Source organism: Apaloderma vittatum, unplaced genomic scaffold, assembly GCF_000703405.1.
Source record: "Apaloderma vittatum isolate BGI_N311 unplaced genomic scaffold, ASM70340v1 scaffold14888, whole genome shotgun sequence".
NCBI classification, from domain to species: Eukaryota; Metazoa; Chordata; class Aves; order Trogoniformes; family Trogonidae; genus Apaloderma; species Apaloderma vittatum.
This window is the reverse complement of record NW_009730317.1, coordinates 34,019-46,917: the sequence shown is the minus strand read 5'-3', so window position 1 is coordinate 46,917 and position 12,899 is coordinate 34,019. Positions and strand designations below refer to the sequence as shown.

The 12,899-nt window shown below is 47.4% G+C and overlaps 1 protein-coding gene across 1 annotated transcript in view; it reads right to left on the bottom strand.

Moving 5' to 3' along the window:
• Positions 1 to 1,814: 1,814 nt before the first annotated feature.
• LOC104277948 (calsequestrin-2) overlaps positions 1,815 to 12,899 on the bottom strand; it is a 32,298-nt gene continuing 21,213 nt past the window's right edge. The window contains exons 7-11 of the mRNA XM_009874766.1: positions 10,232 to 10,277; positions 7,605 to 7,659; positions 6,817 to 6,917; positions 6,382 to 6,456; positions 1,815 to 2,737 (exon numbers count right to left, since the gene is read on the bottom strand). Of these exons, the coding sequence (XP_009873068.1) occupies positions 2,528 to 2,737; positions 6,382 to 6,456; positions 6,817 to 6,917; positions 7,605 to 7,659; positions 10,232 to 10,277 (487 nt within the window). The 3' untranslated portion in view covers positions 1,815 to 2,527. The remainder of the gene's footprint in view (positions 2,738 to 6,381; positions 6,457 to 6,816; positions 6,918 to 7,604; positions 7,660 to 10,231; positions 10,278 to 12,899) is intronic.

Genomic DNA, 12,899 nt, shown 5'->3' with positions numbered 1-12,899 from the left:
GTATGCAGGGTGAAACTCTGTGTGTTTTACTCCTGGGAACAGCCCCAAGGTAAAGATAACCAAGTACTGTTCTCAGGTAAGTATTTGTCCCTTAATCACAGACTAGGAGGCTACCAAATGGCTCATTTTTGCCTGTTCTTTCTCCTTACCAATGTGCATCAATGAGATCTCGAGTCCCGCTTGCTTCCTCACTCCCTGAGCTTGGGTCCTCCCAAAAACCTCTCAAGGAAACAGCTGAAAGGAAAAAGCAGAAGGAGGGTGCTGGGCACCCCTCTAGCCAAGAGAGAAGGGATGTGAGTGAAAGAGAGGAGGGGACCTTCAGGCTGAGCACACTCCGCATTTTGAGGCTTTTGAAAACCTCCACCAGGTCCTCTGGGATAGGGCTGAGTTGTTCATAACCCCAGTGTGACCAGGTGGATGGTCTCTCCAAACACGCTTGGTTCAAGTCTTCCATGCATCATAAAGAAGCAAGAAAGGACAAATGGTTGACCTGGGGGCTTTGCTGTCCTGTCTATTCTTCTAATAGGCTGTGCCTTAAAAGCACAGGTTGAGTCTTTCATGTTCAATGAGGAGCTAACGTGGCCTACAGTCGTATAAGCACAGTATTCATTCATATACATAGAGATATACAGATACCTAGCTGTGTGATGTTTATGCTGGCCCTTTCCACCAAGAGGATATGGCACACATAGGAATATATCAGTACTTCAGCTATTTTATACCAGTGGTTTCAAGTTTCTATTTCAGCTAATGTAGAGAGAGAGTCAAAGAGACTGATCAACAGGCAGGAAAAAAAAAATCTATAAAATCTTGCTTTGCAGTTCATCTGGTAAAGAATATATATGTAGTGTGTAAACCTTGTTTCTCATCAGGTTGATTCACATTTGTATAACGAGCTCTGATTCTCCTGTCCCTTGTGCTGTTATTTCCCCTAACATCACTTACCTCTGACATAAGCCAGTACAAGAAAGGTCAGAACGGTGGTTTTCATCTGTAGCAAGAGAGGATGTGCGTACCCTACCTATGCTAACGAGCCTGAACGACTGGAGAATATATTTATAAATGTATTTATAAAGACAAAACTATCTCCAAACTCTCCTCCATCCATTGCACTATTGTCAAACCTAATAAGCTAAGACAATTGAAATCTGCCAGCATAGGAAAGCAGGGAGACCTAATGCTGTCGCAGTGACCTGAACAAGGGGGATGCTGCACTCACCAGGGCTGAGGTGCTGACCCTTTGCTTTGCAAGTGACCCCCTTGACTGCAAACTGGTGCCATGAACTCCTTCTCAGTCTGCAGTCAAAAGAGGTTTCTCATGGGCTACCATGGGATACCCAAGTATCTAAGCAGGGAGTAACTGTGCAACCAAATGCTTAAAAGCCAAACAGCTTGAATCCTTTTACTACGCATTGCCCAATGCACATTAACCAGTTATGGCTGGATGGGTGTGTTCTCACGACATCTTGGTCGTGGGAAAAGATGCTATGTAGGCTTTGGGCTAAAAGTCAGCTAAAGCTGGAAGGTCATGACCAACAGGAGGGCTTAAGGGTGGGTGTCTATGAATGTTTTCACTAGCAGGAGTATGCTGTCTATCCCATGTGCACCAACTTCAATATAGCTGATGTTCACCTGAAAAGGGAAGGCAGGCCCAGCCCAAACTTGGCTGCAGCTGTTTGGAACTGGCCTGGAGTCTGCTCTGGTGTTTCTTTGGGGTTAAGATTGATGATTTGGCTCAGTGCCACGATCTTCAGCCTCAAGAGCTTGGGCTCAGACCTGGATCAGCCTTCCCAGAAGTTCAGGAACTTTGATGTCCCATATCAGACCACCTGCACTTACCCTATCTTTGGCCTGAACTTTCAAGAAGAAAAAAGTTCAAACAGGGACCATGGTGTTTGGTTTTGCACTGCACTGCCAGGCAAGAATATCCTGATATAGGGACTCACTGAAATCTTCAATAGCATCCCTAAGACCTTCCTTTCCCTCTCAAAGCCTTTCGCTGCTCCTAGCATGTTAATGAGTTGCTACAGGCTCCTGCAGCAGAACTTGCAGGATTGAGTGGTCTTGGCAGAGTAGATGCAAAGGGCATTGTGTTTAATAAACAGGCTAAACTTTACAGTGGCCTTCCCTATGTCTTGAAGTGAGATTTGGTCTCTGGATGTTAAGTGCTGGGCCAACGAACATGGAGAATACAAATTGGCTCCGTGTCCCTCTGGCAGCGAGCAGGCAGGCACTTTCCTCCTGCCCTGGGACACTCGGGGCAGATTCCTTGCAGATTCCTATTGTCCTTACTAAAGAGGCATGATTTGCAGCGGTGCTGGGTGCCTGCTGGGGCAGTCCCGGGGGGTCAGCACCACTGAGAATCAGGCCGGGGGGTCCCAGCAAGGGCAGGAGCAGGGGGAGCAGGGCAGGGGGCAAAGAGGAGCAGTGGTGCTTGCTGACGCTCAAACGCAGGTCTTCCGATGGAGGAACCTGCCACAGGAGGAGGCCTTTCAGACCCCACAAGTCAAACTGCACTGAGTCACAGTTAGTCGTCATCATCATCATCGTCGTCATCGTCGTCATCATCATCATCATCATCATCGTCATCATCGTCGTCATCATCATCATCATCGTCGTCGTCGTCATCATCTTCGGTATTTATCTTCCCAGAAAGCACATCCTCTATCCAGTCCTCGAGCTCCTCGGCTGTGGGCAGGTCGTCATCATCTCTGATCTCCATCCAGATGCTGTCAGCCTGTGGGGACAGGTGGTGGGCGATTAGCCGTCCTCAGAGACACAGAGAAGAGTTCGGGTTCACTGCTATTGTAGGGGTGAGGGTGGGACCACGGGTGGGATGCAGGGGTGGGGGCATTAACTCCTTCCCTGCCACAGCCTGCAGGCAGGCTCAGTCCCAGCGTCCCTCTGCCCATGTATAGGCATCACCACTTCCCCCTGAAGAGCTGTTGCTTCTGACTAGGGGCAGTGGGACTGGTCAATGGGTTTAGGTGAGCGCGCAGTGCTGTTTGGCCAGACGTGTGCCCACTGCCTATTCCTCTCCTGCACTGCCTGCACCTGTGGGCAAGAGCGTCATCCACCTGACCTGTTGTCTTCACCCTATCTGGCCAGTCCTGTAGATTCCCAGTCTACATAGAGAGACCGATGCCTGATCCCTTAGCATTGCCTCACTTCACAGGACATCACAGTGTTTCCCTCCTTCCTTCCAGAGCCCTTCTGGGACCTCTTCCTTTAAGCTGTCAGCACCCGTTCTCCCCAGCCTTTTTTACCACCACCTTTGCCTCAGGGCATTGCTCTGGACTCTTCACATGTAGTAGTTGTTCCTGCTCTCAGAAAAGCATTTTCTCAAATCATCTCAACCATTCTTCAGCAGAAGAATGGTGAAAAACTGATGCCCTGGACTACAGGTGCCCCCTGCTCTTTCTTCCCAGCTGTCTGCATTACTTCCATAAAGTGGGGGGGAGGGGGGGGGGGGGGGGTGGGGGGAGGGATTCAGTAAGAAGACGCTGTCTAAAATGCAGTGAGAAGATGCTGTCTAAGTTGTGGCTGTTACCCAGGGACAGGAAGCATAACTTAGAAGGTTTCCCCTGGAAATTAAAGGTTTTCTCTCTGCTTTGCTGTAAGTTCCTTTGGTAAATGCCTAGGAAAGCCCCTTTCCCTCCACGGTCTCCCCTCCATAAAATATGATCAGCCTCCTATTTTGTGGAGGTGCTGTGAGGTTATCTCGTTCAGCTTTTGATGTTGCAGAAGCAAGTGCTTTTCATATTTTAGGAGATAACTACGAGCTTTTGCAAATGCACCCAACTTCTAACCCTGTCTGTGGTACCTAATTCTCTTTGGTTTATGGCTTGCTGAAAAGCCAGACCAATTTCTGCTCAAGGAAAGCTGTTTCTCCCTTATCATATATTCCTCCTGAAACAAAAATCCCTCCTGAAATCAAAATTGTGGAGAGGCGTGCAGCTCTTGCTTCATGCAAATAATTTTGTTCCTAACCTCAGGACAGTCCATGCACCAAAAATTGATACCCATAAATAATGGCAACAGAAGCAGGCCCATTGCACCCAGAGAAGATGCTGTGAAAATAAAGCAGCAGTGTTTTGCAGAGCATTATGGCTCTAGTCCTGAGCCACTATGATGTGACGGGCCAGCGGGGACTGCTGGGAACTCTGGTGTTTGTATTGGCAGGTTTTTAGAGAAGCGATGGGGTCACAGGGGTTATGTCCACCGAAGCCAACAGCAGTGTTTATTTTTACTCCGTTGTGTAAGCCCCACTTTGTACCTGTGTAACTTGGCTGAAGGCAGTGATGTCACACTGAAATAACAAAATGAGCTCAGTGTTTGTTTTAGATATCGCCCGCCAACCTAGAACTTTCTTAAATGTCTCTCTTGAGGAATAGAAAACAGGCTTAAAAGGAATGAAATAAAAACTGCAAATACTGTAATCAACAACTTGAAACATTTACTGTATCAAAGCTAGATGGTGCATGGGATTTTACAGGTCTCTGAGTGACTGCTGGATAAAAAAGTGTATGTTACTGCCTAATACTGCTTTCTATACAATTTTCTTGCCACTGACAATCCTACTTCCATGAATTTCTGTTGATAGCTGTTTGATGCAGCTTTGACATGACTTAAACATGGCCTACTGCAGTGAATATAATGAAGGGAGATACTAGTGGACTAGTAATAAGGAGAAAAGACTGGAAGACTTGGGTTCCATTTCTGACTATTTTGTTTGTTTCTCCCATGTTCTTAGGTGACAGATGCTGCATTGGCCCTCTTCTCTTTTTGCTCTTCTTTAATATTTCTGCTAACAAGCCTTAACCCACTGGGTTCTCACTCTCTAGGTGTCTCTCCTATGGTCTGGCAGATGCTGCTCTATTATATGCAAAGCGCTGCTCACATCCAGCCAACGCTGCATCGTCTCCGTGACTCCCAAGCCAGCCTCTCATTCCCCTCAATGGGAGGGACAAGATCCAGGACCTCCACTTCCTTCATAATACCACCGGTTTGCCTTCCCTACTACATCTCCCATCCCGCAGCATTTGTTGTAACAGGAGGCACGAGCATCCTTGCTGCCCCTCTTTTTCTGGGGAGGTACAGGAGAGAGGATGTGGGGACTGGGAACAAGGTTGTTGGTGGGGCCAAGACGAATGCCTAGCCCTGGAAAGTTGTCAAGCACCAAATTACACATGCTTATTCAGTGGAGAGATTTCTGCTTCCAGAGATACTTACATACCCACACAGGTTCATTTCAAAGAGATTAAAATACTCAGCACTTAACCATCAAGAATATATTAAGGTAATAAATGAGCCAGGCTGGAATGAGCTGCATTATGTGCCCTCTGGTCATCTGGACTTTGTCAGAAAGAGGAAAAATGGTTTTTCTCTGTAGTCACGGCCGTGATGCATGTTACATTGCACTCAGCAGCTCTCCCTAGATCTCTGCTAATAGGGGTTGAATGGGTCCTCCTTGCACCTGCCTTAAAATCTTGCAGTGTGTGGATAACCTGACATCAGTCATGCGTCTTGCTGGCTTGAGGGCAATTGTGATGAAAACAGCAGCTGCTAGAAAGCTGTCCTGATAGCTCAGCTGTGGATGCCACCCCTGCCACAGCCGTGCCAAAGCAGCGCCTGTATAGCTCTGCAGCACTGCTGGCTCTAGGACAGTGTGGAAACCCATCACTGCTACCATGCATGGGGTGGACATGCCTCCTCTTCCCACCCAAAGCCCTCCAGTACTACCTTCATGGCAGTGGCTGAGGAGGAGGGGGGCTTGGGTGAACCCCAGTATAACCTCTGTACCCCAGCAGGATCCCTCCATCACCAGTTTATGTCGTACTTGTTAAGGCTGTGTATTTATTTGGTTGGTTTCCATCTGCGCAGTTTTCTCCTGACATCTGTTGAGGACCATTTTTCCCTCCTACACTCAAGCTGTGCCGTTCTGCTTCTGCTACAAAAACACCCTCCTTTTTCTCCTCTTCTCCTCCCCTAAGCACGACTTGCTTTCCCCCCTACACACGCACTTTTTCTCTACACACCCACCCAGGTTCAGTCAGAGCAGGGCACAGATAAAAGTGCACACTGTGGGTCTGGGTTGAAATGTGAGACCTTGAAACCAAAACCTGGCAAAGTCCTGAAGCTCAGACCACAAGGGCTGGTCCTGTCCTCAGCAGATGTGGTTTGTGTGCAACTCAGATGTCAGAGATGTTATAAACCCCACAGCACATGGGAATGGTGAGGTCTTTACACTTTTTCCCTGCGCGAAAAGCCTCATCTACCGGCACTTAACAGAAGTCCCACTGATCCAGGCAGACCTCAGATCCCATCCTTTCTAGCACCCAACTTTGAGATTTCTGGATTTTCTGGACACATGCTACTCACGTCTGTGACATTCACCACCCCGATCTGTGGTCTGAACAGGTCAATCTTGAAGGTCTTCTCCCAGTAAGTGATCAGCTGCAGGAGTGAGGGAAAAAAACTCTCAGACAAGGTTGCCCACAACACCCCTTTGCACTAATTCAGCTGTGGCGCGAGGAGTGTGCATCAACGGGTGCATGGGAGGGAAGAGAGGCTGAGTGCAATCTTGGGCTGCCACACATGGCAAAGGGAAGTGACAACTCCAAGGATGTTCCCAAGCCACCAGCTTCATGGAAGGCAGACTCGAATGTGCAGCCCACAGGGATCAACCCGTAGTCCCGTTTCCCATCCTTCCCCATCCCCAATTCCGTGGGGTAAATCTTGCGCCCATGCACACACACACACATGCACTTCATCCATGAATTAAACCAAGAAAGGCAAGGAGGCCCTGCCACTCACCAGAGGAAAGTCATCGGGGTCAATCCAGACAATGCTGAGGTCAGGATTATCGGTGTTGTCCCTGGCAACCTGCTTCAGGATTTCCAGGAACTCAAAACCATCTGAAATGATACATGAACGGCTGTAGTTCTCTCCTGCCAACGCGCAGGCACTTTTTGCTTGTGGGGTTTTCAGCTTCCTTTACCCCCCTATGCACACAGGAGTTGTTTATAGTTCTCATTAAAATGCTGTCTCCCAGCTCTTTCTTCTGGTAATAAGGCTTTTAATTTTGAGCATCCTCCCCGGGTATTGAAATTAGTTACACATGAATTAAGTCTTGTAATCCTTCCGTGCAGTGGAACAATGTCACTATTTTCTTGTGGTGAGGGAGGAACTCAGTGCCCAAGAGGCCAGAGCTTTTCGGCACACTGATGGTGCCGAGAAGCACCGATGCCACAGATTTTCAGGAGCTGATGCCCACGGGTTTCCCACATGCCCATCACACACCCAGCCCTCAGCACTTTCCCGGAACCACACAGTGAAATGGATGCAGAGTTAGGGAGAAAATCCTGGAGCTGAGGTGGAGGAGACGGCTTCTTTATTTATTTTTTTTTTTTCCCCCCAGCCAGCCATCTAATCTATTTCCAGAATTTGAATCCCAGCTAGCACACCCTCTAGCGTAAACAGCCAGAAGCATCCCAGCAACCCATCCCAGCTGGGGCACAGGGCTCCACAATGCAAACAAAGCAAACGACACTGCACTTTCTGGAGTGATGGGGAATCACACAAGGAGGAAAACAGTCTCCTACCCGGGTCATCTTCTTCAGCGAAGGCCACGATGTGGATTCCCTCCATGTCATCCTCCTGGAAATGACAAAACTATTACTGATGGGCCAGATAGGAAGGACACAGTCCAAGCGGTTGCTGGAGGTGAGCAGCGATGGGGTGCCTCCAAATGAAAAGGACGATTGCAAAGTAAGGCTTGACTGTGGCCCCACCCAGATGCCAGAAATGGGACCTGAGGTGAGGCCAAGTCATGGAGGTATTAGGCGTTGAATTGGGTAGTTCAGGTAGCATTGCTGAAACCCTTCAGCTAAGGATGAGGTGGACACCCTGATGGCAAGGGCGAGGGAGCTTCTCATGTTGTGGGGCAAAACCTCGCCTGTGGAGAATGTCAAGGACTTTCTAGCACGGGAATATGGGCTCACCCTCCATGCCTGAGGCCACCTACCCTCATAAATTGTCTGCAGCCAGGGGATAGTTTGCAGGGAAAAAAAGATGTGCCACCATGCTCAGCCCCCAGACATGCTCCTTCTGGGCCGGCAAAGGTTTTCTCACAATAGGAGAGGCGAGGTGGCTCACTTGGGCTCCTTTTGGGAGGTAAGGGGTCTCTAGGTGAAGGTGTCCATGAGCAGTGGGGGGAATGGAGTGGGAGGCAGGGCAGAAATGAAAGCCTCACCAGTCCAAGGGAAAAAAAGATGTGCCACCATGCTCAGCCCCCAGACATGCTCCTTCTGGGCCGGCAAAGGTTTTCTCACAATAGGAGAGGCGAGGTGGCTCACTTGGGCTCCTTTTGGGAGGTAAGGGGTCTCTAGGTGAAGGTGTCCATGAGCAGTGGGGGGAATGGAGTGGGAGGCAGGGCAGAAATGAAAGCCTCACCAGTCCACTGACTGCTTTTTTCCATGAGACACATGAGTGATGGGTAATGATATTGGCAAAAGTCAAAAGATCTGCCGGCCGGTTCATCATCCGCCTGCTATGAATGTCATCTCCAAATTATCCCACAGATTGGCTTCGCCTTCCTCACCCGCTGCCGTTCCCGGTTTCCATTTCAATTGCTTTTAATGCAAGGAAAAATTCCCATCTAAATGCTAATTTCTTTTCCCTTCTGAGCCCAGAGGTGACAAAGCCACCATCAAAAACTGAAAGGAAAAGAAACCCCAAAAGATTAAGTGGAAAACATTATCTTTAAAAACAATAGCGGATGCTGGGCCTTTGCTGGCATCTTCAAGGAATACGTTTTCAATGGGGCATTCTAGGCAGATTTACTTGACATTCAGACCGCTTACAGCTGGCAAAATCTACACTGTTGCTTTTTCTCCATATTTGCCAGACAGCACAACACAATTTATGTGTATATGCGATATACAGTTATATAGAGATTCTATTCTGACTCCCAAGGCAACAAACAAAGCTGGAGTAACTCCAGTGAAGGAGTTACACTGAGGATGTTCTGAACTTGCAGAAAGATCAGAATCCAGCCTGTTGCCTCTTCTAGGTATGAGCCTCCTGCTCACAGCAGAGGCAAGCTCTGCATTCCCAGGCTGCTTGTAAAGCGAACATCCCACCTCTGACAATTCACACTTTTCCTAGGGTTGCTTTAGAATATGTTCAGTATGAAAACAAAACTACAGTGTGTGAAATTTGAGTCCCACTGAAGCCCCATGAAGAAACTTCAAGGGACTTCAGCTATCTTCTCTACAGAGTCTGTATTTCAAAATAAAATGAAAACCAATCATGCCTAAGTGACTCATAACTCCTGCTTCAGTATTAGTGTTTTTTGCCTTGTTGTATTAAAGACTCCTAAGGTTTTTGGTGCTTTGGAGTCCTGCAGCGTTTCATGTTACACAGCCAAGCAAGGAGGCAACTGAACGCTGTTATAAACATGTTGAGCTTTTTGGAGAAATGACTGCATCCTTCTTAATGTCTGTAAAGCACCTGTTCAGCTTTGTTTTTCACCACTCAGCTGGCACTCAAAGGTCTCTGGCTGGCTATTAACATCATACTCATTTACAGTGAAGGGATAATTTGTTATATACGACTTTTCTTTCATGTTCACCCTTCCCCTCTTCTCTACCCTTGCAGACCAGGGGAGTTCTTGGTGTGTGATTGATGCCAAACCACTGGTTAGATCTTCACAATCTCTGACTTGCAGTTTGCTCACAGCATGAGAAGAGCAATCAATGCATGATTTGTTCCATATTCTACATAATTAAGCGAACACTCTGTCCTTGCTTGCAATTTGAATTGTGCCACTGTTCTGGTACCGTTTCGATGAGCCAGCCACCAAAATCACGCCCCCACCAGCACTGATGCCCATTCAGTGAGACAGAGCACAGGAAGGACGTTCTCTGTAGCTACATCATGGATGCTACAGAGGCTCAGCACCTTCATGACACATTTGGTTGGCTTTTCCTGTTCCCTCTGTGGACCAAAGGGGACCCAGCTCAGCTGTCCACCTCTGTTAAGCACACTGTTTGAATTCAGGCACAGGGCACCACAGCCAAGGTTTTATTTTCTTCCCAGAGGAGGGAAAGTGGCTTTTCAAAGAAGGAAAGGTAATGTTTGGCCCCAGCCAGAGGCTGGAGCTCTTGAGCAGTGGTTTCTTGTAGGAAGCTACCGAGGAACGCAAGGCTTCCCACCCGTGCATGCTTACCCACGTCTCAAACATGTCCTCTGGGCGCAGCTTCCGCAAGGTGGCCCTGAAAAGAAGAGAGAAACACTCGTTGAGGGCGCATCCAGCACCGTCACACATGAGGTTGCCAGCGTCATGGAAAAGGTCACCGTGAACACTTCGTTGGTGGTTGGAGTCAGCACTATTGACCACCACATTTTGAATGCAAGCATGGGGGCACGGTAGGTCAGCTTATGCTTTTATTTATGGTGATAAAACCCTGCCCTTGCCCCCATTGGAGTCACTGCAGATGCTGTTTGTGTTTGGGAAGATGAGATGCCTCTCTGTGCTGGGATGTGCTAGTGAATTAGTCCCACACATAGCAGATTGCTCTATCCATGCTGAGACCACGAGGTGACCCATTCACTTCTGTTTTGCAGTCCCTAGGATATTCCTAATCTCCTTTTCTCCTGATTTTACCCCAGCAGAATTCCACCACAAAAATCCTTCCAAACTCTTCTGAGGCAAAGAGGACAGAATAACCTCTGGGAAGAAAATTTAGATCCTAATAACCACTGACTAGAAACTTTAAACCATAAGGTAAAAAAAAAAAAAAGCAGATTCTTTTGAGAAGTAGTTTAAAAGGGACATAAAAATAATAAAAAGGTAAATATTGTAAATATTTTCAAACACCTCTGTAGTAGGAAGCATGTCAGAGAGCCCTGGCAGGCTGAGAAGTGGCTGGGGTGTTAAAGGTGCACTCAAGGAACACAAGACCATAGCAGACAAGCACAAGCAATCCTTTGCACCTCTGATTGCTGTGGCATCAGGTGTTCAGGGGAGCTGCCCCAGCAGAGCTGGGTCTCCCTGGCTGACCAGCCCCAGGACCTGTTGCAAAGAGAAGTGTTGGTTGATGAGGTCCTAGAACAGATTGGTGAAGTGAGTAGCAGCACGTTGCCAAAACCAGGTGGCATCAATGAGGTGTGTAACCTGTCCCTTCAGTTTGCCTTCCTACCAGAGCAGTGGAAACAAGAATCATTTTTAGAGGTTCCTGAAGGACCTGAGGAGCCACAGACATGGAAGGGCAACTTCTTTATGAGCACAATGCTACTAGCAGAAATAGAGTTAACAGACATTTGAAGGAATGTGATGTGATAGCACAAAAGGCACATGACCTTTAAGAGGAAAATCATAGCCATGGAGCTACTTGAGTTCTCAGAGCAAATCAAGGTGCGGTTGAAGGTATGCTGGTCAACGTGGTGAGCTGCCTTCAGAGGACCATTGGACAAAGTCTCTTACTAAAGGCTCTCAGAGAAACTGAGCTGTAGTTCTATCAAAGGAGGGGTCCTACTGTGGATTAATGACATTGAAAGATGAAGAATGGAGATGAATGGTCACTTTCCACTATGGAGGGAATTAACCAATTGAGATTCATAGCATATGCACTGGCATGATCATATGCATAGCATATTCTCACATAATATGAAATAGATGGGAAATAGGAATATGGTAGCATTTGCTTATCTTATCCAATTCTTCAATGACCAAAATAGGCCTGACTGTGAGAAGATACAGAGGGATCTCCTGGGAGGTTGCCTGCATGATAGACAGATGCATAGGAAGTAACACATTTACAGAAAAACAACCCTCACCCCAGAGTTTTTCCCCTGCTATGGCAGCACCTTTGTGAGTTTGGTATTTCAGGCACCTCATTTCATGAGACTTCTTTAGTTCCCTTCTGAGCCTTGGCACTTGTAAAATAACATGCTTACCCCCTCTCTCATATCAAGCACCAAATAGCATCTTGAAATACATAAGAATTACAGGGTTTCCACTACAGTTTTTTTGTTGTAGAACTTGCCTTATTAGGCTAGCATTTAGCTGACTGTGTTTAACCAGCCTTCTGATGCTGCTGCTTGACAGAAAGAGCTGAGGGTAAAAAAAAAAGATGGAAAGAACTGAAGTCAGGAAGTCCAGGAGGTCAGCAAAAAGTGACCTGCAAATACATGGGAGATAAAGGACCCCTTCATATTTCAGAAATAGCAGAGATTTGTTCCCAGCTCTGGTGACTCGTGGATTCTGGAGATTATCTTTGGTCTCTAAACCCTCTGTGTGTGAACACTAACCTCCAGCTGAGCCAAATTTGGGATCCCCTAACTATATTGATGGCCCTGTTTTCTTGAACTCTTTTATGGTCTCTCGAGATTCTGCTGGGAAATGCATTTGCAAGAGGAGCAGATAGGCTGTGTGACTATCCCATGCTGAATTTTTAAGGGTGAAAGAAGAGAGCACCTCAGGGGTACTCGTGTCGTTATATTTAACCCTATGCTTTTACATGAGATCAGCCTTTCCAGTGACTTCCAGACTGTTGGTAGATGAGTCCCTAATAACTGTGTAATGAACACCAAAAAATCATGGAGCATCTGCAGCTCCTGCTGAATTGACCAAACACTGTAGGTGCTCAACACCGTTGCCACATGAGGCCCAACACAGTCAGAACAGCAGTGGTTTCCTCTCTGCACCTGCGATCAGCAGGATCCTCTTAGTCCACCATGGTCCCTCTGACCTTAGTCTGAGCTCAGAGCCTGTCTACAGACATATCTGACATCAAGAGAGGGATATACCATTGGGCAAGCTGTTTTGGGGAAGAAGTTGGCCTGAGAGGCCTTGAAGAAGATCATCTTCTATACAGACCTAAATTAAAGGCACG